This window comes from Bos indicus x Bos taurus, chromosome 20 (assembly GCF_003369695.1).
Source record: "Bos indicus x Bos taurus breed Angus x Brahman F1 hybrid chromosome 20, Bos_hybrid_MaternalHap_v2.0, whole genome shotgun sequence".
In the NCBI taxonomy this organism is placed as follows: Eukaryota; Metazoa; Chordata; class Mammalia; order Artiodactyla; family Bovidae; genus Bos; species Bos indicus x Bos taurus.
Genome location: NC_040095.1, coordinates 32,415,353 through 32,437,935, shown reverse-complemented (window position 1 = coordinate 32,437,935; position 22,583 = coordinate 32,415,353). Strand labels below are relative to the sequence as shown.

The 22,583-nt window shown below is 37.7% G+C and overlaps 1 protein-coding gene across 2 annotated transcripts; it reads left to right on the top strand.

The window, feature by feature from the left end:
• The first annotated feature begins 235 nt into the window (after positions 1-235).
• On the top strand, positions 236-22,583 carry C20H5orf51 (chromosome 20 C5orf51 homolog). Of its 2 annotated transcripts, XM_027520566.1 has the most exons (7): positions 237-391; positions 3,348-3,454; positions 5,511-5,654; positions 6,853-6,984; positions 11,106-11,220; positions 17,500-17,782; positions 18,568-22,583. In XM_027520566.1, coding segments are annotated over exons 1-7 (882 nt in total). In that variant the 5' UTR covers positions 237-291; the 3' UTR covers positions 18,569-22,583. The 2 variants fall into 2 exon arrangements, with proteins under 2 accessions (XP_027376366.1, XP_027376367.1); XM_027520565.1 differs by having other exon boundaries at positions 236-391; positions 17,500-22,583.

The following is a 22,583-nucleotide window of genomic DNA, read 5'->3' as shown; positions in this document are numbered from 1 at the left end:
AGCGCGGGGACAGAGCCAGCTCTCTATTGGTTTAGAAGCGGGGCGGGAGGGAGGCGTGTCCTGACGTCATGCCCATCCTCAAAGTGCTGACTCAGGGCTGTGGAAGAAGTCCAAGAGGAAGAGGATAACCCGGAACAACCTTTGCGGTCCTGAGCCATCCCTTTCTCGGAACTGGGGTCCCCTCCCACCAACCAAGAAAGCTCCGCCCAAAGCAGCCCCGCCCGCACCAGGGGATCAGGTGACCTCGGGCCGGTGCGGTCACGTGACTGGGCGCGCCCGCCCGTTGTGGCCATGGCGGCCGCAAGCTCTAGTGTGGTGAGGCGAGTGGAGGAACTCGGAGACCTGGCTCAGGCCCACATACAACAACTTAGCGAAGCCGCCGGCGAAGATGGTGAGGGAGCTGAGGAGAGGGAGGCGGTCAGGCGGGCGGTTGTTCGGAGCTGGCTCTCGACGGCCATAGGGGCTGAGGCTGCGGCCTGTAGTCTATGGATTCCAGGCCAGAAATACCGAAGGTGTTGCGCTTCTGGCCCTAGCTGGGCGTTCTGTTGTCTACCTCCAGGAGCTCACATCGCTTTAAGGCAAAGGCGTTTACTTCCGGACCAGGTTTTTCATAACCCGCGAAAACTGTTGAAATCTCAGGCAAATCAGTGCTTCTTGTCTTTAACTGTCTTGGTCGGTGGCGACTGGCAAAGGGGAGAGATCTGGATGAAAGTACACAGGGAAGTTTAAATGAGTGGTTAAAGTTGGATGATGGTACGCAAATAAGTAATGGTAGTTTTGCATTTCCTAAAGATAGTTTGGCGTGTATAATAGTTCTGCTTTTTCATTGCTACGTTGTAAATTTTTGTGTTGTGTTTTGGAATCTAAACTCAACTGTAAACAGTAGTCTACAGTCGAGATTTACATTGGAGTAATTAAAACGATTCTCTCACGTTCATCACCTCAGTTGTCACAAGGGCCCTGTCAGTACTGGAATAACTTTTTTTTTTTTTTTTTAAATATCTAAGCGGTTTCCTTGGATTTCCCTGGTGGCTCAGACGGTAAAGCGTCTGCCTACAATGCGGAAGACCTGGGTTCAATCCCTGGGTCGGGAAGATCCTCTGGAGAAGGAAATGGCAACCCACTCCAGTACTCTTGCCTGGAAAATCCCATGGACAGAGGAGCGTGGTAGGCTCCTACAGTCCATGGGGTGGCAAAGAGTCAGACACGACTGAGCGACTTCACTCACTCAAGCGGTTTCCTTACGAAAGACTGACACAGAATCACCTCGACGTTTGCTCTTTTTCATTACTTACCAGCTGCCTATAGGTTTCTACATTCTTACCGAGTTTTGCACCTTTACTACAGATAGAAAGTTTAAAAAAATTTTGTGGGCTGTCTCGTTGTCTTCGGAGTCATAGAGAAATAGTAGTGGAACATTTTCCCAAGCGATTGAACAGTTGGTGAATTTATTGAATAGGGTCCATGATAAAATGGCTCTAGTTCCATACAGGACTATTTGCTGGATTTTCTTTTCTTAGGGGTCTGTTGTTAAAAATCCACAAGACTACCCTGAAGTAGTTTCCTTTTTTGGTTTGTGGTAAGTGAATCACATGAATAATTTTAGTTCATGGACAGTAGTAGCTATTCCAGTAGTTATTGTCTGGAAGTGTATCTAAGTTACTTCCAAATAAACTTCAGTGATTTCCACCCCACTCCAGCTCCATTACAACCAGTCTGAAGAGATGAAAGAATGTATGCTATTCACTTACCAGTAAACCAAAAAGCCATTCTCATTTTCCAGTGGAAGTGTACTTTAATCCAGTCTAGAGTGAAGGGTGAAAAGTAAAGTATATATTCTTGTTTGGAGGCTTTAAAGTTCTGAAATGTACTAGAATTGCAATAATAGTGGTCAACGTTATGAACTGTTCAGTATTACTAGCAAGATTTTCATATTTTATGAAGTTTAACTAAAACATAGTTTCATATATTTGAACTTGTATTTTCTAATATAGCAAAAATAATACACAGTAAAAATTTGTTTTTTAATGATATTTATGTTAGGTTGTAGGGATTGATAATTCCTGTAGTTTTTTAATTGATCACATACAGCCAGACACTAGTCCATGTAAGAATACTCTCCTTTGTACTACTGGTCAATTTTGGTTCATTTATTTCTCATTGTACAAGCACAATGTGTTTATGATATGGAAATATACCATTAGAGGGACCTTTTCTGGGGACTGTGTTAGAATCTCTTATCTTTGCCTTGTCAGTCACTATTTTGACTGAATGGTTAGGAAAAATTCTACATTTCATAAAAATTTTCTAAAATGGTGAACCATTATCCCTCCACTTCTCTATTTATGTCATGAGTTCATGTGAAATGCTCCTTCAGCAATGGTTTGATGAATTCAATGCAGGCCTTTACATTTAAAATAATCCTGCAAATTAAGAAAAAAATATCAACTCAGTGTTTAAAGAAGCTCCTGAGGGGTGTTTTGTTCTAAACCATTTCAGTTCACAGTAGAATCTTTTTTCCTGAGCTGTATGGGTGTTACTTCTGGACTGAGGAGAGATAGGAAGGCCGTGCTGAAGAAGTAGTTTTCAATTTAGGTGAATAGTGGACCTTAAAGCGTTCAGAATCTGGTCTAGATACAGGTTCGGCCTTACCGGGGAGAGTTTAAGGTTGTCATATTACTGCCAACAGACGCAACTTAAACTGGTGGTGCTTTTGTTCCAACACTGATCTGCTTACCTACTTGTGTAGGTGCTGAGGCTGGATCAGATGGACCCTCACCAGGTCCTACATTGTCCGTTTACCAGTGAGGGGAAAAGGTTATATATTTCAGGAGAAAGCTACAGAGGGGCAGTCTCAAGGATCTAAGTGTCTTGATGTTGGGCTTTTTTTTTTTTTTTTTGATGGTGTGTGTATGTGTGCTTAGTTGCTGAGTGTCCAATGCTTTGCAGCTCTTTGAACTGTAGCCTCCCAGGCTCCTCTGTCCATGAGGATATATATATATATATATATTTATATATATATTTATATATATTATTTGTACTCTTCCAATAAAAGTTTTAAATTTAATGCTTAAACATTTTGAATATGTCAACATCATAAAATAAACATTATGAAAGTACACGTTGTGCTTAAGAAATGGCAACTGAACCTAGAAAGTTTTAAGTCTAGCTTTTAAGAAAAAATTTCCATGATAAATTTAAGTAGAGTTAGGCATTATGATATACTTCATGTTTTACAAAAGATATTACTATGTTGTATTAATTTTATCATTTTAGATATGTAGCTTTTTTTTTGTTTAAAAGACACCTGAAAATAGGTGAAGTAATCATATTTTTATCTCTTATAGATCACTTTTTAATTCGCGCCTCTGCAGCTCTAGAAAAATTGAAACTTCAGTGTGGAGAAGACAAAGAATGTTCAACCCCATCAAATCTTCTAGAACTTTACACACAGGTACTGAATCAGATGGTTTCTGACATATTGTGGGGTAGGTTGCTTACTTAAGAGGGTTGACTCCAAAATTTAGGTTTAATGTTCTTTATTTAAAATGTTTTTGTTCAAAAAACTATGTATAAGGCATATAGACTTGAAACTGAGGCAGTTTGCAAAGAAGTAAAGTTTATTGGATGTGTGGATTATAAAGTCAGGGAAAAAATCTTACAATATTGCTTCCCTGTATAGATAATTAAGAAAAATACTCATATGCGCAATTTCCAAGCTCTGAAATGTTAGAGGGAATGGAGATTTCTATAAGGCCTCTGGTTATTTTTTTTTTTCCCTGAAATTTACCTTTCCTTTGGATTCTTCGCTTGACTACCTGTGGTTTTGTTGTGCAAGTCCGTAAGAACAGAAAGCTGTTCCCCCTTCTTTCCCTTTTCTTTCAAATTCAGACCGCTCTATAGACAAAATCTGTTTTCTAGGTTTTCTCAAACTGCTGAGGCAAGTTCACATTAATAAACATAATTTTGAGGGACTTCCCTGGCGATGTAGTAGTTAAGACTCTGTTCTTCCATTGCAGAGGGCACAGGCTCCACCCTGACGGAGTTCCGTCAGTGAACCAAGATCTTGCATTTGCAACAAGACCTTCAAATATGACTTCAAATATGACTTGACTGCAAATATGACTTGTCTTTGGTTGGTTAGATAGAACTAATAGCAGAACTCAGTTTCCTTAGTTTTCATGCAGCACAACAAAAAAGCAAAACCTTAAAAAAACATAATTTTATTATAGTATCTATCATTTATATAGCACTTTATAGTTAACAGAGTGCTTCATATGCCCTTACTTGATTGCCAGTTGTTATAGGAAATAAGAGTAAACTTAGTCGAGTTTCCAAAACACACATTCATAGCACTTAGCTGCCTGATGCTGCTTTCTGTTAGGAGATACATGGGCATAGTTCTGCCTTCAGATGTGGTTGAATGAGCCTCTGACAAGTACCCACAAACCCCAGAGAGCTATTTCAGCTTGGGAGAAATTTCCTTCACTTTCCTTCCTTTCAGAAGGTTCCCTGTTTATCTTACTTCTTTCATATAGGAGAGCTGTAAACACTTTTAACTTATTTCTGAGAATAAGGCAAAAGAATTAGAGATATAATTAAAATTCCTCAAACCTTTCTGGAGCTTACTTGTGGTTCTGAATCAACAGGTCCTTTTCCTTAGGATGATGATCTCTCCCTTCCTGGCTCAGGCCTTCTAACACAACAGCACCTGTCACTTAAGTAGTGCTGTGTGCCAGGTCATGTTCTAAGTGATTTACATATGTTAATTCATTTTATTCTCAAGGCTGGGGACTTTAAAAGACAATTTGTCAATGAAGTAACTGAGGCTTTAAAGAAGAAGTAAAATATGACTTGTCTTTGGTTGGTTAGATAGAACTAGTAGCAGAACTCAGTTTCCTTAGTCTTCATCAAGTAGATTAAACAGAGACAAAGGATTGAGTAGTTTGAAAGAGCTGACTCTTCATTTGGGGAAACAGGTAATCCTTTGAAGATTCAGTGTACAAAACTGGAGGTAGTGACCTTTTCTTGATACAGCAGGCATTTAGAAAATGTTCAGAAAGTAATATATGGAAATAACAAAGAATATAAAAAACTTTTTATATTGTATATGATTAACTTACCTGAATTAAAACATAAATATCCATTTTATTTTTTGAGGAAAGCTGGATTATCTTGAATCAGTGTTTAGTTAAATCTTACAAAGTTTACTATAAATTCGTCTTAGATTATATTTACAGCTAGGACTGACTACTGGGGCTTCCCTGATGGCTCAGTGGGTAAAGAATCCACCCACAATGCAGCAGATGCAGGTTCGATCCCTGGGAAGATCCCCTGGAGAAGGAAATGACAACCTGTTCTAGTGTTCTTGCCTGAAAAACCCCATGGACAGAGGAGCCTGGAGGACTACAGTCCATGGGGTCGCAAAGAATATATGTAAGATTAAACTGTAAGAGTTATTCATTCTAATTCAAATCTTTTATATTACACTTTTTTCTCTCTTACTGCAGGCTATTTTGGACATGACATATTTTGAGGAGAACAAGCTAGTAGATGAAGATTTTCCTGAAGATTCTTCACAGAAAGTAAAAGAGTTGATCAATTTTCTTTCAGAACCAGAAATTTTGGTTAAAGAAAATAATATGCATCCAAAAGTAAGTTTTGCACAACTATGAATTATGGTGGAATGCTGCTAATTCCTGCTAGACTACCCTTTAGGATCTGTGTTTTTTTCCTTCTTAAATGTGTCTTTGTCTCTGTTTTAAATTGACTGAAGGAAGGGTATATGAGAGTTGAACGTTTCAGACTGATGTCAAAACTAAAGTATCCATTTTTATAAATATGTTTCAGAACATTTTCTATGATGAAGTTATACACAGTGCATAGTCATTTTCTAAAGATACACATTTGCTATTTCTGCTCCCTTTACTTTTACAGATGCTATGTTTTCTTGAAGGTTCCTAGTGATCTTAATGACCACGTCTCTGGTTCTTTCACAGTCCTCTTCCTCCTGGACATTTGCTGTCTTTCCAAGGATCATAACATCCCTAAAGGCCTTTCATGCTTCTCTTCATCTCTGAGAAGCCTTGCTCTTTCTCTTTCTAAGCATCTCACCTCTCTCCCATTCTGGAAACATAGGCACTCCCCAAGAATATCTCCTTAATCCTCTAATAGTTTCTATTTTGTCTTTGTTTGTCCATACACTTTTTACTGCTGTCTCTATTTCAATGATTCCCAGGACTTTTTTATCTAGCCCTGACTACTTTAAACCCCTGGATCAGCAGGGAAATCCATTCATTCAGGCAAATAATTTCTCATCTTCAGCTACCTGCTGGCTGTCTCTACTGAGATATCTTTGTTGCTCTCTGTTTTATCAGGGAATGCTAATTGTGTAAATAAATAATCCCAAGTTTTAAAAGATACCACATAATAAAAGTTTGATTCATTTAAATTGTTTTTGTATATATCTTTTCATTGTTTTAATTTAGTAGTAGTAGAAAATGTTTCAAGTAACATATATATATATATATATATATTTCTGAAAACTTATTTTTCCCATCAGACTGTGGAATACTTATATTTGAAATACATTAGAGGATTTAGTTACTTAAATACTTGAATATCAATTATGTAGAAATACTTGTAAATTAGAGTAGTTATTGTAATTTTTATGTAGCAGTAGATGTCTATATTTCTAATTGATTCAAAGTAAGTCATTCCTGTGTAGGTCGCAAAGTAAAGGGCAGATTTTATGAAATGAATATTTTTAATTTCTCAATATTTTGAAATTTAGTTTTTATTTTTATAGACATGAAGTTTCTCTTTTTAAACTGAGTCTTTGTTGTATTTCAGCACTGTGATTTGCTTGGAGATGAACTCCTGGAATGTCTCTCCTGGAGACGAGGAGCCCTACTCTACATGTATTGTCATTCTCTGACCAAAAGGAGAGACTGGCTCACAAGAAAATCTAGCTTACTTAAAAAGGTAAAAAAGCAAATTCCTCATACATATTTGATTATTGACATTTAAATGTTTCTAAAATCTGTCTTTAATATAGGATTAAGAACCAAGGAGTCAAAGGGCCTGTGTTTTCATTCCAGGCCTGTACTTAACAGCTGTGTAATCTTAAATTGAAATTACTGTGAAGATTAAATAATATGGAAAAGAAAAACCATAAAATAACATGTGAAAATCCTTTGTAAACTGGAAAGTTTTACACTTTTTTTTTTAAGTCCCAGATTTTTATTTTTTATGATATAAGACAGATAATCTGTATTAATTTCTAAGCATATTTTTTGGCCTGAAGAAAACAAAACTTGGTAGTGAGCCTCTTTCTATTAGCAGATCACTCCTAAAGATTCCACATGACCCTGCTCTTAGAAAATTGTGGCTCTCTGATTTTTCCTGATTCTTCTGACCAAATCAGTAAATGCAAAGATCCTATCTTAATGTTTGTATAACTATGGATCCTTCCTATCTTGAGTTGGTTGTACACACAGTTTATGTGGGCCTGCAAATGAGAGGTCACAGTTTCAGATATAAAAATTTGATTATAGTGTTTCTAAATTATAGTAAGTGTATCCATATTTTTAACAAGTTGATATTGAACATATCTTTATTATCTTTACTGATTTCTTCCTCTGATGACATTTTTGACAAGTATGTTACTGAATCATGTGTTCTTAATTAGTGATTTTTCCCCCTGTTGTTCAGCCCCTAAGTTGTGTCTGACTCTGTGTAACCCGTGGAATGTAGCATGTGAGGCTCTTCTGTCCTCCACTATCTCCCAGAGTTTGCTCAAATTCATGTCCATTGAGTTGATGATGATATCTAACTATCTGATCCTCTCCTGTTGCCTTCAGTCTTTCCCAGCATCAGGGTCTTTTCCAGTGAGTTGACTCTTCCCAAAACATGGCCAAAGTGTTGGAGCTTCAGCTTCAGCATAAGTCATTCCAGTGAATATTCAGGGTTGATTTCCTTTAAGATTGACTGGTTTGATCTTGCAGTCCAAGGGACTCTCAGGAGTCTTTGCCAGCACCATAGCTCAACAGCATCAATTCTTCGGCGTTCAACTTTCTTTATGGTCCAGCTCTCACATTCATACACGACTTATGGAAAAACTATAGCTTTGACCATATGGGCCTTTATCAGCAAAGTGATATCTCTGCTTTTTAATACACTGTCTAGCTTTGCCATAGGTTTCCTTCCAGAAGCAGATGTCTTTTAATTTCATGGCTGCGGTCATTGTCTGCAGTGATTCTTGAGCTCAAGAAAATAAAATCTGTCACTGTTTTCACTTTTTTACTTTCTATTTGGCATGAAGTGATGGGACCAGATGCCTTCATCTTGGTATTTTTTTAGTGCTCAGTTTCAAGCCAGCTTTTTCACTCTCTTCTTTCACCTTCATTAAGAGGCTCTTTAGTTCCTCTTCGCTTTCTGCCATTAGAGTGGTATGATCGTCACGTCTGAGGTTGTTGATACTTCTGGCTGTCTTGAGTTCAGCTTGAACTTCATCCAACCTGGCATTTCACATCATGTACATGTACTCTACATATAAGTTAAATAAACAGGTGACAATAAACAGCCTTGACATATTCCTTTTCCTATTTTTCCTATTTTGAACTGATTGTTCCTTACATGGAACAGTCAGTTGTTCCATGTAAGGTTCTAACTGTTGCTTCTTGATCTGCATACAGGTTTCTCAGGAGGCAGGTAAGGTGGTCTGGTATTCCCATCTCTTTAAGAATTTTCCACGGTTTGTTGTGATCTGCACAAAGACTTTAGTGTAGTCAATGAAACAGAAGTAGATGTTTTTCTGGAACTCCTTTGCTTTCTTCATGATCCAGAAAATTGATGGCAAATTAGTCTCTGGTTTCTTTGCCTTTTCTAAACCCAGCTTGTACATCAGAAAGTTCTTGGTTCAGGTATTGCTGAAGCCTAGCTTGAAGGATTTTGAGTATAGCCTTGTTACAATAGCGTGTAAAATGAGTGCAATTTTGTGGTTGTTGAAACATTATTTGGCATTGCTGCACTTTGGGATTGAAATGAAAACTGATCTCTTCCAGTCCTGTGGCCACTGCTGAATTTTCCAAATTTGCTGGCATATTGAGTATAGCACTTTCACAGCACCATCTTTAGGATTTGAAATAGCTCAGCTGGAATTCCATCACCTTCACTAGCTTTGTCCTTAGTAATGCTTCCTGAGGGCCACTTGACGTCACACTCCAGGATGTCTGGTTCTAGGTGAATGATCACACCATAGTCGTTATCTGGGTCATTAAGACCTTTTTGTATAGTTCTTCTGTATATTCTTGCCACCTCTTCTTAATCTCTTCTGCTTCTGTTAGGTCCATACCATTTCTGTCCTGTATCATGCCCATCCTTGCATGAAATGTTTGCTGGATATCTCTCATATTCTTGACGATATCTTTAGTCTTTCCCATTCTATTTTTTCCTCTATTTCTTTGCATTTTTCATTTAAGAGGGCCTTCTTATCTCTCCCTGCTCTTTTTGGAATTCTGCATTCAGTTGGGTATATCTTTTCCTTTTTCCCTTGGCTTTCACTTTTCTTCTTTTCACAGCAATTTGTAAAGCTGCCTCAGACAATCACTTTGTCTTCTTGCATTTCTTTTTCTCTGGGATGGTGTTGGTCACTGCCTCCTGTATAGTGTTATGAACTTCTGTCCATAGTTCTTCAGGCACTCTTGTCTACCAGATTTAATCCCTTGAATCTGTTTGTCACCTCCACTGTATAATCATGAGGAATTTGATTAGGTCATGCTTGAATGGTGTAGTGGTTTTCCCTACTTTCTTCAATTTAAGCTTGAATTTTGCAATAAGTAGCTCATGATCTGAGCCACAGTCGGCTCCAGGTCTTATTTTTGCTGACTGTATAGAGCTTCTCCATCCTCAGCTGCAAAGAACATAATCAGTCTAATTTTGGTATTGACCATCTGGTGATGGTACGTAGAGTTGCCTCCTGTGTTGTTGGAAAAGGGTGTTTGCTATGACCAGCATGTTTTCTTGACAGAATTCTGTTAGCTTTTGCCTTGCTTCATTTTCTACTCCAAGGCCAAACTTGCTTGTTATTCTTAGTATCTCTTGACTTCCTACTTTTGCATTCTAGTCCCTTGTGATAGAAAGGACATCTTTTTTTTTTTTTTTGGTGATAATTCTAGAAGTTCTTGTAGGTCATCATAGAACCATTCAACTTCAGCTTCTTTGGCATCAGTGGTTGGAGCGTACACTGGGATTACTGTGAATGTTGAATGTTTTGCCTTGGAAGGGAACCAAGATCATTCTGTCATTTTTGAATTTTGGACTGCATTTTGGACTCTGTGAGGGCTATTCCATTGCTTCTAAGGAGTTCTTGCCCACAGTAGTAGATACAATGGTCATCTGAATTAAATCCACCCATTTCTGTCCATTTTAGTTCACTGATTCCTAAGATGTTGATGTTCAATCTTGCCACCTCCTGCTTGACTACGTCCAATTTACCTTGATTCATGGACCTTACATTCCAAGTTCCTATGCGGTTTTGTTCTTTATAGCATCGACATCCTCTACTGGCATCATTTCTGCTTTGGCCCAGCTGCTTCATTCTTTCTGGAGCTATTAGTAATTGCCCTCTGCCCAGTAGCATGTTAGACACCTTTTAACTTTAGGGTCTTGTCTCCCAGTGTCATATCTTTTTGCCTTTTTATACTCTTCGTAGGGTTCTTAAGTCAAGAATACTGGAGTGGGTTGCCATTTCCTCCTCCAGTAGACCACATTTTGACCCATCCATCTTCATTATGACCCATCCATATTGTATGGCCCTGCACAGCATGGTTCATGAGTTACAAAAGCCCCTTCACCACAACAAGGCTGTTATCCTTGAAGGTTTTTTCCCACATACCCTTTTACTAGTTGGCAGGTTATACTTTAAAATACCCTTTTAAAAATTTCAAGGTAGTGGGTCCTTACAACATTGTAATGTAATAACCATAAGACATATCTAGTAATAACTATTAGCCAGTATTCTCCTGAGTGAAAATATTAACATTTGAAGTTTCTGTAGCTCTGCATTTAATAACCCGGATTCTTTGTTTTTGGCTTTCATTTAGTACCTTGTTGATGGAATCAGTTACTTACTACAAATGCTGAATTTTCGATGTCCCATCCAGTTAAATGAAGGAGCTTCTTTCCAAGACCTAGACACAGCTAAATTACTAAGTGAAGGTAATATGATTCTTTTTTCAGTTTTCTAAGTGTTTCAAAGCATTTTAAGATTTTAAAATGTTTCTTAGATTTAAATGATTTAAGTAAATTTCAAGGTTTACATTACAGACAAAACAATAATAAAAGGCTTTTTTTAAAAATTGGAAGTCTTATGTAATACATAAAAGTACTGCTAATCTCTGTTTAATAGTTTAAAAAAATTAATTTATCATGTTGCTTTTACTTTCTTTGCATCCCCACCCGGCCCTGATCAGGCTCTGGTATGGCTTCTTATAACAGGGACTAGAAGTAACTTCAAAACAAGAAGAAATTTACTGCTTTTTCACTTAAAAAAAGGTCCACAACTGGTTTTGGTGGCTTCATGGCATCAGATTCTTGTCTTTTTCTTCTATCGTCTTTTGAAGTAGAGCCCTGCGACTTCAGAGGGATGTGCTTTATAGAATTCATATAAACAGTATTTGCCAGAGTTGTGCAACAGGCATACCTGTTGAGGACATTGCTTCCATTTGCAGTGTCTCAAGATGCTGCTGGAGCTCCTTCTGTTTCAGCTATGTTTCAGTCTCTACGAATAGCAAAAGGAAGTTTCTTTCAGCCAGGTCTTACAGCCTTATTAGAAGCTTGTTACAACACTGAGAACACTTCTGCCAACATTTCACTGGCCAGAATTTAATCACAGAGCTTCATATAGCTAGAAGGAAATCTGGGATGTATTGCCCTTTACATTATACATTGCCATCCCTACTAAAGTCTCTTGACTAAGAAAGAAGGGAAGAGTGCATGTTGGATGGTATCTGCTGGTTTCTGTCATAAACATCTGTGCACTTAAAAATGTTAGGAACTGGAAGTAGAGCATCATTTGGGTTTTAGACTGAGGTTTGAGAGGGAAGAACCTTTTAGTTTTAGTGTCTCTTTTTACAAATGGAAGAACTGAGGTCCTGATAAGCCTGGTAAGGTCACATAGCTGGCAAAAGATGTTAGATTATATATGTAAACTTTCTTTTATGCTTCATGTGAAATTCTGGGGAACCTTGATGAGAAAAATCAAACATGCAGAAGAACAAGAAAATTTCTTAGGGAAAATTCTGTGTCTTAATTTTATAAGTGTGTTTTAATTCTTCTTTGTTAACTGCTGTAGACTTTCCCTTTCTATTAGAAAACATTGCATGGAAAAAAAAAAAACACTGTGAATTAAGTGCCATTAACATATATGACTGGCTACAAGTGGCTTGTCCTTAAAACAACTTGTTGTAGATATAAAGTGAGCATGATGTTTTGACAAAGATGGTGTTTTGACAAATGTGTTTTGATTTATTCGTGAGAAGTATTTATTCCAGGTAACTCGTGAATTGATTAGTTGCATTGAAAATGAGCTTTCTAAAATTTCCTCACCTGCATGGATTGATTTAAAAGAAGAATCAGAGATGGACATTAAAGCTATTTAAACTCAAAGAAAGAGGCAAAATATTTCCCTTATTCTCCTATTTCTAGACATAAAGTTATATATTGTCATGGTCTGGAATTTTTTTTATCACTATCCTTATGATCAGTTCAGTTCAGTTCAGTTGCTCAGTCCTGTCTGACTCTTTGCGACCCCATGAATCCCAGCACGCCAGGTCTCCCTGTCCATCACCAGCTCCCGTAGTTCACTCAGACTCATGACCATCGAGTCAGTGATGCCATCCAGCCATCTCATCCTCTGTCGTCCCCTTCTCCTCCTGCCCCCAATCCCTCCCAGCATCAGAGTCTTTTCCAATGAGTCAACTCTTGGCATGAGGTGGCCAAAGTACTGGAGTTTCAGCTTTAGCATCATTCCTTCCAAAGAAATCCCAGGGCTCATCTCCTTCAGAATGGACTGGTTGGATCTCCTTGCAGTCCAAGGGACTCTCAAGAGTCTTCTCCAACACCACAGTTCAAAAGCATCAATTCTTCGGCGCTCAGCTTTCTTCGCAGTCCAACTCTCACATCCATACATGACCGCTGGAAAAACCATAGCCTTGACTAGATGGACCTTTGTTGGCAAAGTAATGTCTCTGCTTTTGAATATGCTATCTAGGTTGGTCATAACTTTTCTTCCAAGGAGTAAGCGTCTTTTAATTTCATGGCTGCAGTCACCATCTGCAGTGATTTTGGAGCCCCAAAAAATAAAGTCTGACACTGTTTCCACTGTTTCCCCATCTGTTTCCCATGAAGTGATGGGACCGGATGCCATGATCTTCGTTTTCTGAATGTTGAGCTTTAAGCCAACTTTTTCACTCTCCACTTTCACTTTCATCAAGAGGCTTTTGAGTTCCTCTTCACTTTCTGCCATAAGGGTAGTGTCATCTGCATATCTGAGGTTATTGATATTTCTCCCGGCAATCTTGATTCCAGCTTGTGCTTCTTCCAGCCCAGCATTTCTCATGATGTACTCTGCGTAGAAGTTAAATAAGCAGGGTGACAATATGCACCCTTGATGTACTCCTTTTCCTATTTGGAACCAGTCTGTTGTTCCATGTCCAGTTCTAACTGTTGCTTCCTGACCTGCATATAGGTTTCTGAAGAGGCAGTCAGGTGGTCTGGTATTCCCATCTCTTTCAGAATTTTCCACAGTTTATTGTGATCCACACAGTCAAAGGCTTTGGCATAGTCAATAAAGCAGAAATCGATGTTTTTCTGGAACTCTCTTGCTTTTTCCGTGATCCAGCAGATGTTGGCAATTTGATCTGTGGTTCCTCTGCCTTTTCTAAAACCAGCTTGAACGTCTGGAAGTTCACGGTTTACGTATTGCTGAAGCCTGGCTTGGAGAATTTTGAGCATTACTTTACTAGTGTGTGAGATGAGTGCAATTGTGCAGTAGTTTGAGCATTCTTTGGGATTGGAATGAAAACTGACCTTTCCAGTCCTGTGGCCACTGCTGAGTGTTCCAAATTTGCTGGCATATTGTGTGCAGGACTCACATCCTTGTGATACTGGTCTTCTTTTGGATTATAATTGATTACACTTGCCTCTACCTTCCATTGCTTCTTCAACAGGGGAATCAAAGGCACAGATACGGTCTCTCTTTTTTTCCAGGAAACAAGAAAGTAAAATTAGCTCCCTAGCAGTTTTGCCACAGGAGTCAGTCCTCTTGGTGTTGGCAGGAGTCAGTCCTCTTGGTGTTGGCTTGCTCTCAACTAAAGCAGTTTGTTCTTCCCTACTTGATTGCTTGAGATGTAGACTAGTAGCCAGGAAGCCTACTTCTCATAGGCTAAATTACTCTTAAGACCCTGGTGGAGTGGTTCTAAATTTTTTTTTTTAATTTTGTTAGCCAGTATAAAAAACGTAATTCAGAATAATTATTATTTTTTCTTTTTTGACTGTGCTGTATCTTCGTTGCTGCATAGGCTTTTCTCTAGTTGCTGTGAACGGGGGCCTACTCTCTAGTTGGAATGCACGGGCTTCTCATTAGGATGGCTTTTGTTGTTGTGGAGCAGGGCTCTAGGGCATGCAGGCTTCAGTAGTTGGGGCCTGTGGGTTCTAGAGCACAGGCTCAGTGATTGTGGCACATAGGCGTTAGTTGCTCTGCAGCATGTGGGATCTTCCCAGATCAGGGATCAAACCTGTGTCTCTTGCATTGGCAGGTAAATTCTTTACCACTGAGCCACCAGGGAAGCCCCAGAATAGTTTTTAATGCTAATTAGAGTTAAAAGTTCTTTAAGAATCATCAAAACTTTTGTGACCAGGTCTTAATAATAGTTTGCCTGATTTTTGATAAAACTTAAAGCAGTGTATGCTTTCAGTGATTTTTATGTCTTTTTAGAAGGTGAGATAATCATTTTGTCCTTTGATCATTACCTGTGTGCCATTAAATTTTTTGCTTTTAGAAATTATCAAGTAATGTATTCAGTAAACCTTTTTATTTCATTTCTGTGTTTCATTATTCTGTGGGCCCTTATAAAAATAGCCTTGTCACTATAACCCTGGAGTTAAATAGGTTAAAGGACTGTTCAGCTGTGTGCATCCTTGGTTTATGCCCTTTTTATGCCACTAAGAACCACCCATCCTGGCAGCCTTTGGCTCATTGCTTAGCCCAGAACCTGAATTTCAGATGTCTTGAAGGAGGAGCTCTGAATTGAAATCAGTAATTGCCTGGGTAGCGTGTGAAAAATACTGATTTCTGTGTATCATCTTAAGGTTCTGATTCAATATCTGGAGTCCAGGAATCTATTTTTATTACCTCCTGTAATTATGATGCAGTCAGATTTAGATATCACTGCTTCTAGAGAATGCCAGTATGGCCACCTTTTTTTTTTTTTTTTTTTAACATAAAAGTCTCTGCCCTCACTCTTACTTCATGGATTATTCATCCTCTCCCTCCCTTCATCCCCCACTCTCACATACATGTTCACTAAGCATATGAACAGTAAATAGTGAAGTGTTTTATTGAAAACCATGCTGAAACTTAGCAGAAAAATATCAAAGAAAATTTATAGCACCAAAAACAGTGTAACTAGAGAGTAATGGATTCCTTGAGAGAGTAGGGAGGGAGGAAGAGTATTTTTTATGTTGTTCATCTCTTCCCTTGGTATTTTGAAACAATAGTTTAGCATAGTTTATGGACCAGCAGCCTCACCCTAGATTCTAAGTCTTTGTTAAAAATGCAGATTCATAGATGCAATTCCATATCTGAATCTGCAAGTTTTAGAGGTGGGAATCCAGCAACCAGCATTTCATCATGTCCTCCAGGTAATAATTCTAGTGAAGTTTGAGAAACACTCTTTAGTATATAGCTGTTCTTTTGCTCCTCAGAGACACCTTCCTATAGGATATCTGTGTACTTTTCTTAGCCTTAACTCCTTGTTAGTATAAAGGATGAGGCTAGCTTAGAGTTGGGTGTAAACTGGATGCCAGATCTCCCTTAAACAAACCCTTCTCATCTTTCCCATGTGGCCTCACTGTGTGGGTCTTACTTCAGCTCTTCCTTCTAAAGATCTAGTCTACTTAAAAGTTCAACCTTTCATTCAGTTTTGCTCCTGTCTCCTTACTTTACCAGTCTTTTTAGGAATAATTAGGGTGTAAGATCACAAAAATGAGAAAGGATACTCATTTGATGAAATGCCCTATCTAATATGAAATATAATTCTGGAGTGAAAATCTTTAATTGGGGATGCAGAAAACCCCACCAACTATTCCTTAAGAAAACTTCATGAAATTAAGGAGAGCATGTGGAATCTTGATTTTTGCAAACTGGGGCCTAAAGAGCTTTGATGAGTTGCACAAAGTTAGTAATTTTTATCCAGATCCTTTCAGATTCTAGGTCTGTTTCTTTTTACATTCTGAATAATATCTAACACTATTCTAGCTTTTTCTCTGAAGATTTTGATCTTTTAACTATGAAGAAATGAAATGAGAAAGAAATGATTATGGGTAATATGTACAAAACAGCTTCATAAGTATAAGGCATATTACCCATAATCTTTTCTTTTCACTTCATTTCTTCATAGCTAAAAGAGAGAAAAAATCTCAGAACCAAAGCTCATTAAAATTCCATGAAATAAGTAGGGCATGTGGAATCCTGAGTCTTGCAAACTGAGGTTTAAAGAGCTTTGGTGAGTTGTACAAAGTTGATCATTTATCCCCAAATCTTTACTATTCTAGGTTTTTTTTTTAATATCAAATTAATAAACTCTGTGTGTCATAAATGTTTAATCATATAATTGCCTTCTTCTATAATTATGCTTTCAACTTTTGATGGAAATCCTGCAGTGTATTCCTTTTTCCTGAGAAGATGAAGCATCTTGGATACAATTTAACACCTTTAGTTATTTCAAATTTTATGGCCTCTAAGGGACATGATTATGCAGGATTGTATCTGTACACTATTGTAGAAATATAGGAACTGTATTACTGATCCTTGAGTATACCCCCTAAATAAAAGTTCTGTTCATGAATGGGATCAAGGGAATCTTTGAGTAGTATGGGGAATATGCAGTGCACATTTCTGGGAGAGGTTCCATTGATTTAGATTAGATTTTCAAACAGATCCTAAAGATAATCCCAGAAAGGTGAATACACAAACCTAAATGATTCTTTAAAAATAATTTTTGGGGAGGGTGGGATTTGGCTTCTTTTATAAAGTAGAGATGGAGGTGTCAATGAAATGAGGATTGTGTTAAGTGATACTTGGCTTTTCTAACTATAACTGTTAAATAAGAAGGGAAAATGCTTAATAATATAAAAGGATTTTATTAGAGTCTTAATCATTAGGGTTTCTTTTAAAGTTTTTAAATTCTAATCTCTCAACTTAAATGACTTTCCTAGGAATATTTAGTGACATTCATTTGCTGGCTATGATGTACAGTGGAGAAATGTGTTATTGGGGATTGAAGCATTGTGCAGATCAACAGCCAGAAAATCATGAAATGGATATTGGCGTTTCTGGAGCAAGTTACGCTGCACACAAAGAACCTTTGGATTTCCGAGAAGTAGGAGAGAAAATTTTGAAAAAGTATGTATTTGTATGCGAAGGACCCCTGAAAGAACAAGAATGGAATACAACAAATGCAAAACAGATTTTAAACTTCTTTCAGCATCACACTAACTAGTAAGTTCTTCTAGTCCTTTTCAAACAGAAAAACAAAAAGACTCAGGAAATGAAAATTCCAGAAAAGAAGACATAATGATACTGAATTTATGAACATTACACTACATAAAGATAGCCAGCATGGTTACCCTTTTTTAAATGCCATTACTGTCTTTCACTATATATTCTTAAACCTGTGAAGGAATGATTCTTTAATTTCTGAAATGGCATTTACATTATTCTAACTCAGCCTGAACTACAGATATCCTGTGACTAATATTAAGAAGGAATCCAATTTATCTCTATAAAGATTTTTTCTGTTATTAATTCTTTAGATTTTTTTTTTTTACTGTGGTACAATAGACATAACATAAAATTGAACATTTTAACTGTTTTTATATATTTTTTTAGTCTCCCTCTCTTGAAGTTTGCTACACTTCAGAGATTAAAATCAAGTCACCTCTTTGCTTTGGATATATGCTATGAGTGTATTTAAAAATTGGCAAAATGAAAAATTGTGACTTGTATCTATGTACCATTTTCAGAGTAAGATAAATAATGAAAGACTCCACAGAAGAATTTTTGTTTCACTACATAGTACTAATGGCATTTAAAATTTTTAGTCTGTTAGGCATTTTATAAAAATTTTAAAATGATTTTTCTTCTTTTGTTTAAAAGAATATGCATGGTTTATTAAACAAATAATGAAGATAAAACCGTTAGGTTACTCTGCCATTAGTCATGTGTCTTAGGGCACATCTTTTCATACATTCTGAAATTTTAATATTTTCTGTCTTTGATTGTAGGGGTGAGTGTTAAAGGCCAAGAGCCCAGCCTGCTATCTCACTGACAGTCTTTCTGTCTACCTCAGTTCCTGTTGTCGTCTAGGGATGACCTGGCTGACACCTTGCCAGTATCCTCAATCTCTGGGCCATTGACTTCATCACATTCCAGGAACTTGACTCCCATGGCCACTCCATGAATATCACCATCCTGAGTTTCTGTTTCTGAAATCTTCAGTTTCAGTAACTAATGACATTTTCATCTTTCCAACTTTTTACTTTCTCATTTTTGTTGATTTTTCTGTCTTACTGCTCTCCTATCTCTTTTGCTTCTTCAGAGCCTCCTGTTACTACTACTTTTTTCCTCACCATCAGCCCCTTTCAGAGTTTTCTTCCTTCCCTGTCCAGCCTTGGTTTTCTGGGACATCACATGAAGAGCTTTCTACAGTCCCTTCAGATCCCATCTTCCCCTTGTCCTTCAGCCTAATCATTCTTCAGGCCTTCTCTCTATATTGAATTAATCCTATCATTCCCCCTTCTTTTCTGGGATACTGAATTCCATGTGAAGTTCCTGCAGCCCTTCAAAGTGGAGTCACTCTAAATATCTCACCTTCAAGTTTAGAAGAGCCCTCAGCGTAGGCCATTTATCTGTCCCTTTCCCCTTGTGACTCACACACACCTCTGACTTGCCTCATCACTGTTCTCTGGCCATTTGTCCCCTCCCCTAGCACATGGCTCTTAGTCTTGTCTTAACAGAAAATAGAGACTATGCGGAGGTCAGTCTTTGTTTCCCCTCTTTGCCCTACTCATTTTCCTGCTTTTTCGAGGAAAAGAGGTCTCCACCTCTTTTCCTCTCCACCAATTTCCCCACCTTTCCTTTCTGCCGACTTTTCTCCTTTCTCCCAGGGCTTCTCTTTTTTTTCTGTCTGTACCCTGTAGGTATTACTATTTCCCAAAGTACTATCCTTTTTCTCTTTTTCCTCCTTCTCCCCTATTTCCTTCCTACCTTTCTCTTTTTTTTTCTTTTTTACTTACTCTAAATATAGTTGACCCTTGAACAATGCAGGTTTGAATTTTGAACTGCATGGGACTGCCTATAAATTTTTTTTTTAAATCGTTAATACTACACTTCTACACAACCAGCAGTTGGTCATATCCTCAGATATGGATGGCTGACTATAAGTTATATTCTGATTTTTTTACTGCCAGGAGGATTCATCCCTAATCCCCTCATTGTTCAGGGATCAACTGTACTTCTGTGTGATGTTATTCATAGCCATGGCTTCTACCACCTGTAATGTTAGGCTGACTCCAAAACCTGCACTTTGAATCCCAACTTCTGCTCTCTAAACCTTCTTTGTAATTGCCTATTAAATATCTTCACTTAGACATCCCACAGTGATTTTAAATTTAACATGCTCACACACAACTAATCTTCATCTTTCACCTATAATCTTTTCCAGTTCATGTTTTCTTTTTTTTTTTTCAATCTTTCACAAAGCAGGGCAACACAGAATGCTGTAATCTGCTTTCTTCTGCCTACCTTGCCAGTCTCATCTCTGCAGCTCTTCTTGTGTGATCATATTCTAGTACAGTGTTCCTTAGGCTCCTTTTTGATAAATGTTCTGATAGAACCTCTTGGGACAAGTGGAGACTTTCTCCCTATCTCTGTCTCTTGTTTATCCTCACACAGCTAAGAATATTTTTATTTAATTCAGTCTTGAACAAGTTTTGCTGTGAAAAATGCCTCTATGCTTTCTAAGCATGAAGATTTAAATCACAGACTACCCATCCTCACTCCACCCCTTTTGGAGCATCATGATCAGTCACAAGTGTACCAGTTCCTTTCCCAATGTGCTATGTGTTTTTTTTCCTTTGTTTATTCTTGTTACTTCTAACTGGGATGCGTTGCCCTTGTTTGTGGCTAAGGGAATATTTTTCCTTAAGAACTCAGCCCCAGTGATACATTGTGTCTGTAAGGCTTTTTCCAGCCCTTTTCAGTCAAAGTTACAAGTTTCTTTGTTTCTGCTCCCTGAATCTTTGCCTCCCTGAATCTTCCCCTCCCATGTTATTTTATTGCTTTATAGTCATTTTTCTTAAGAGTTGACAAATTCCATGTTTTGAAAATTTATCTTTATGCATAGTGCTTAATGAATGATAGGCCCTTAGTCATGCTTTTTGAATTAATAAGAGACATGATTCTTAAGTGCTTAACTCTGCCACAAAAGGGTTTCTGATATCTGATTCCAAACTGCCATGCCCTCTTGTACCAGTGGTTGACAAGGCCAAGAAGGAATTATTCCTCAGAGGAGTAAAGTATTGTTTAGATTTAGAACCAGAGAAAAAAAGAGAACTTTGTCTTTAGAAGCTAGAGACTCCATTTTGTCCTCAGGACCCCTGTGAAACAGCCCTTTTGGGTCTCTCACTGGTTGGTATACTAATGAGGGTACTATTGGGGTGCTTTCTGTACAACTTTTTCATCCCCCACACAATTGGAGAATAATTTGTAGATCATAACATTTACAGTGCTTTTTACTGTGATATATCACGAAGCAATGAACAGTACATTTTTATATATTAAAGCCTGATAAGTGAATTGTTTCATTTAGAATGGATTAACTTCAAAATACCAAATATTCCACATAAGGAAGGTACTATAATTCACTGATCAAAGTATTATAATTTACTTATCAACACGTGCCTGCTACATGCTGTTTTATCCTTTAGCCCTTCGAAGTGGAGTCACTCTAAGTATCTCACCTTCAAGTTTAGAAGAGCCCTCAGCATAAGCCATTTATCTGTCTCTTTCCCATTGGACAGGGACAGACTTCACACAGAATTTCCACTTTATCCACTGAGAATATAGCTTTGTAAAACATCAGAGTTTATATTCTAGTGGAAGAAGTTAATGCATTTTAAGAAGTAAAAATATAGTGTGGTGAGTGTTGAGTGCTATGAATAATTAAGCAGGCTAGTGTGACTCTTAAGAAAGGTGCTGTTTTATTTAGGGTGGTTGGGAAGACACCTCCAAGCACCTATCTACTTCATCATTTGTGTCTCCCCTCTGTTTAAACACCATCAAATGTGCCGTTTCACATTCAGTGTATTCATAAAATTTCTCTTTTGAAAGTTTTGATGCTGGATTAAAGAATGAATCACTTCCTAAGAACTTTTCATTTTGATCACATTTAAAGGGTTTCTCTCGAATGTGGGCCTTACTATTGGGTAAGTGATAACCTAAAGGCCTTGTAGAATTTATTACACTTGGAGTTCCTCTCCATTTTGAACTCCTTGATGGGTTACTAAAACTTTAACTCTGATAAAGGAATTTTCATAATCCTTAAATTTGTATGGTTCTTTTCCAGGATGAATTTTCCCATGTTAACTAGGCTTTGAGACTTAGTTAAAGGCTTGTCTGCTTTGCTGCATTTATAGGGTTTCTGCTATTGTGAATTGCTTGATGCTGATTAAAGTGCACATCATGACAGAAGACTTTCTCTTATTTCTTCGTGTTCAGTAGAGTGAAGTGAGAGTCATGGCTAAAACCCCACAATAAAATTTCCCTTCTTGCCTTGTTACAGCAAGTAAGTTCCATCTGTAAGTTCCACTGGAAATTCTGTAATGTAAGTGGGTATGGTCTCTTAAAGGCTTTCTCAGATTCTTTTTAATGCCATTTTTTAAATACTCACAGCTGGCTGATAGGCTAGTTGTAGATCGCTTGTCACTTTTTCTTCTCCACTTTCCAGGGCTCCTTTTCTGGCTCCCATAAGGATATCCCTTCTGCACAGAGTACAGGATTCCGTAGTTCTCTAGCATCACTTTCTTGTATTATTATTTTTTTTAACACAGTATGAGCTGTCATGTTATGAAAGTATTACATGAACATACATTTAATGTATCCACAGTAAAAGTATGCATTACGTATTTGTGCTGCTGTCCCTTACTGGTTTTTGTTTGTTTTCCTACTTCTAGTGAAAATTTCCAAGTAAAGTGTTTTGGAGCATATAAAATTAAAAAAAAAATAAAACCATAATCCCATA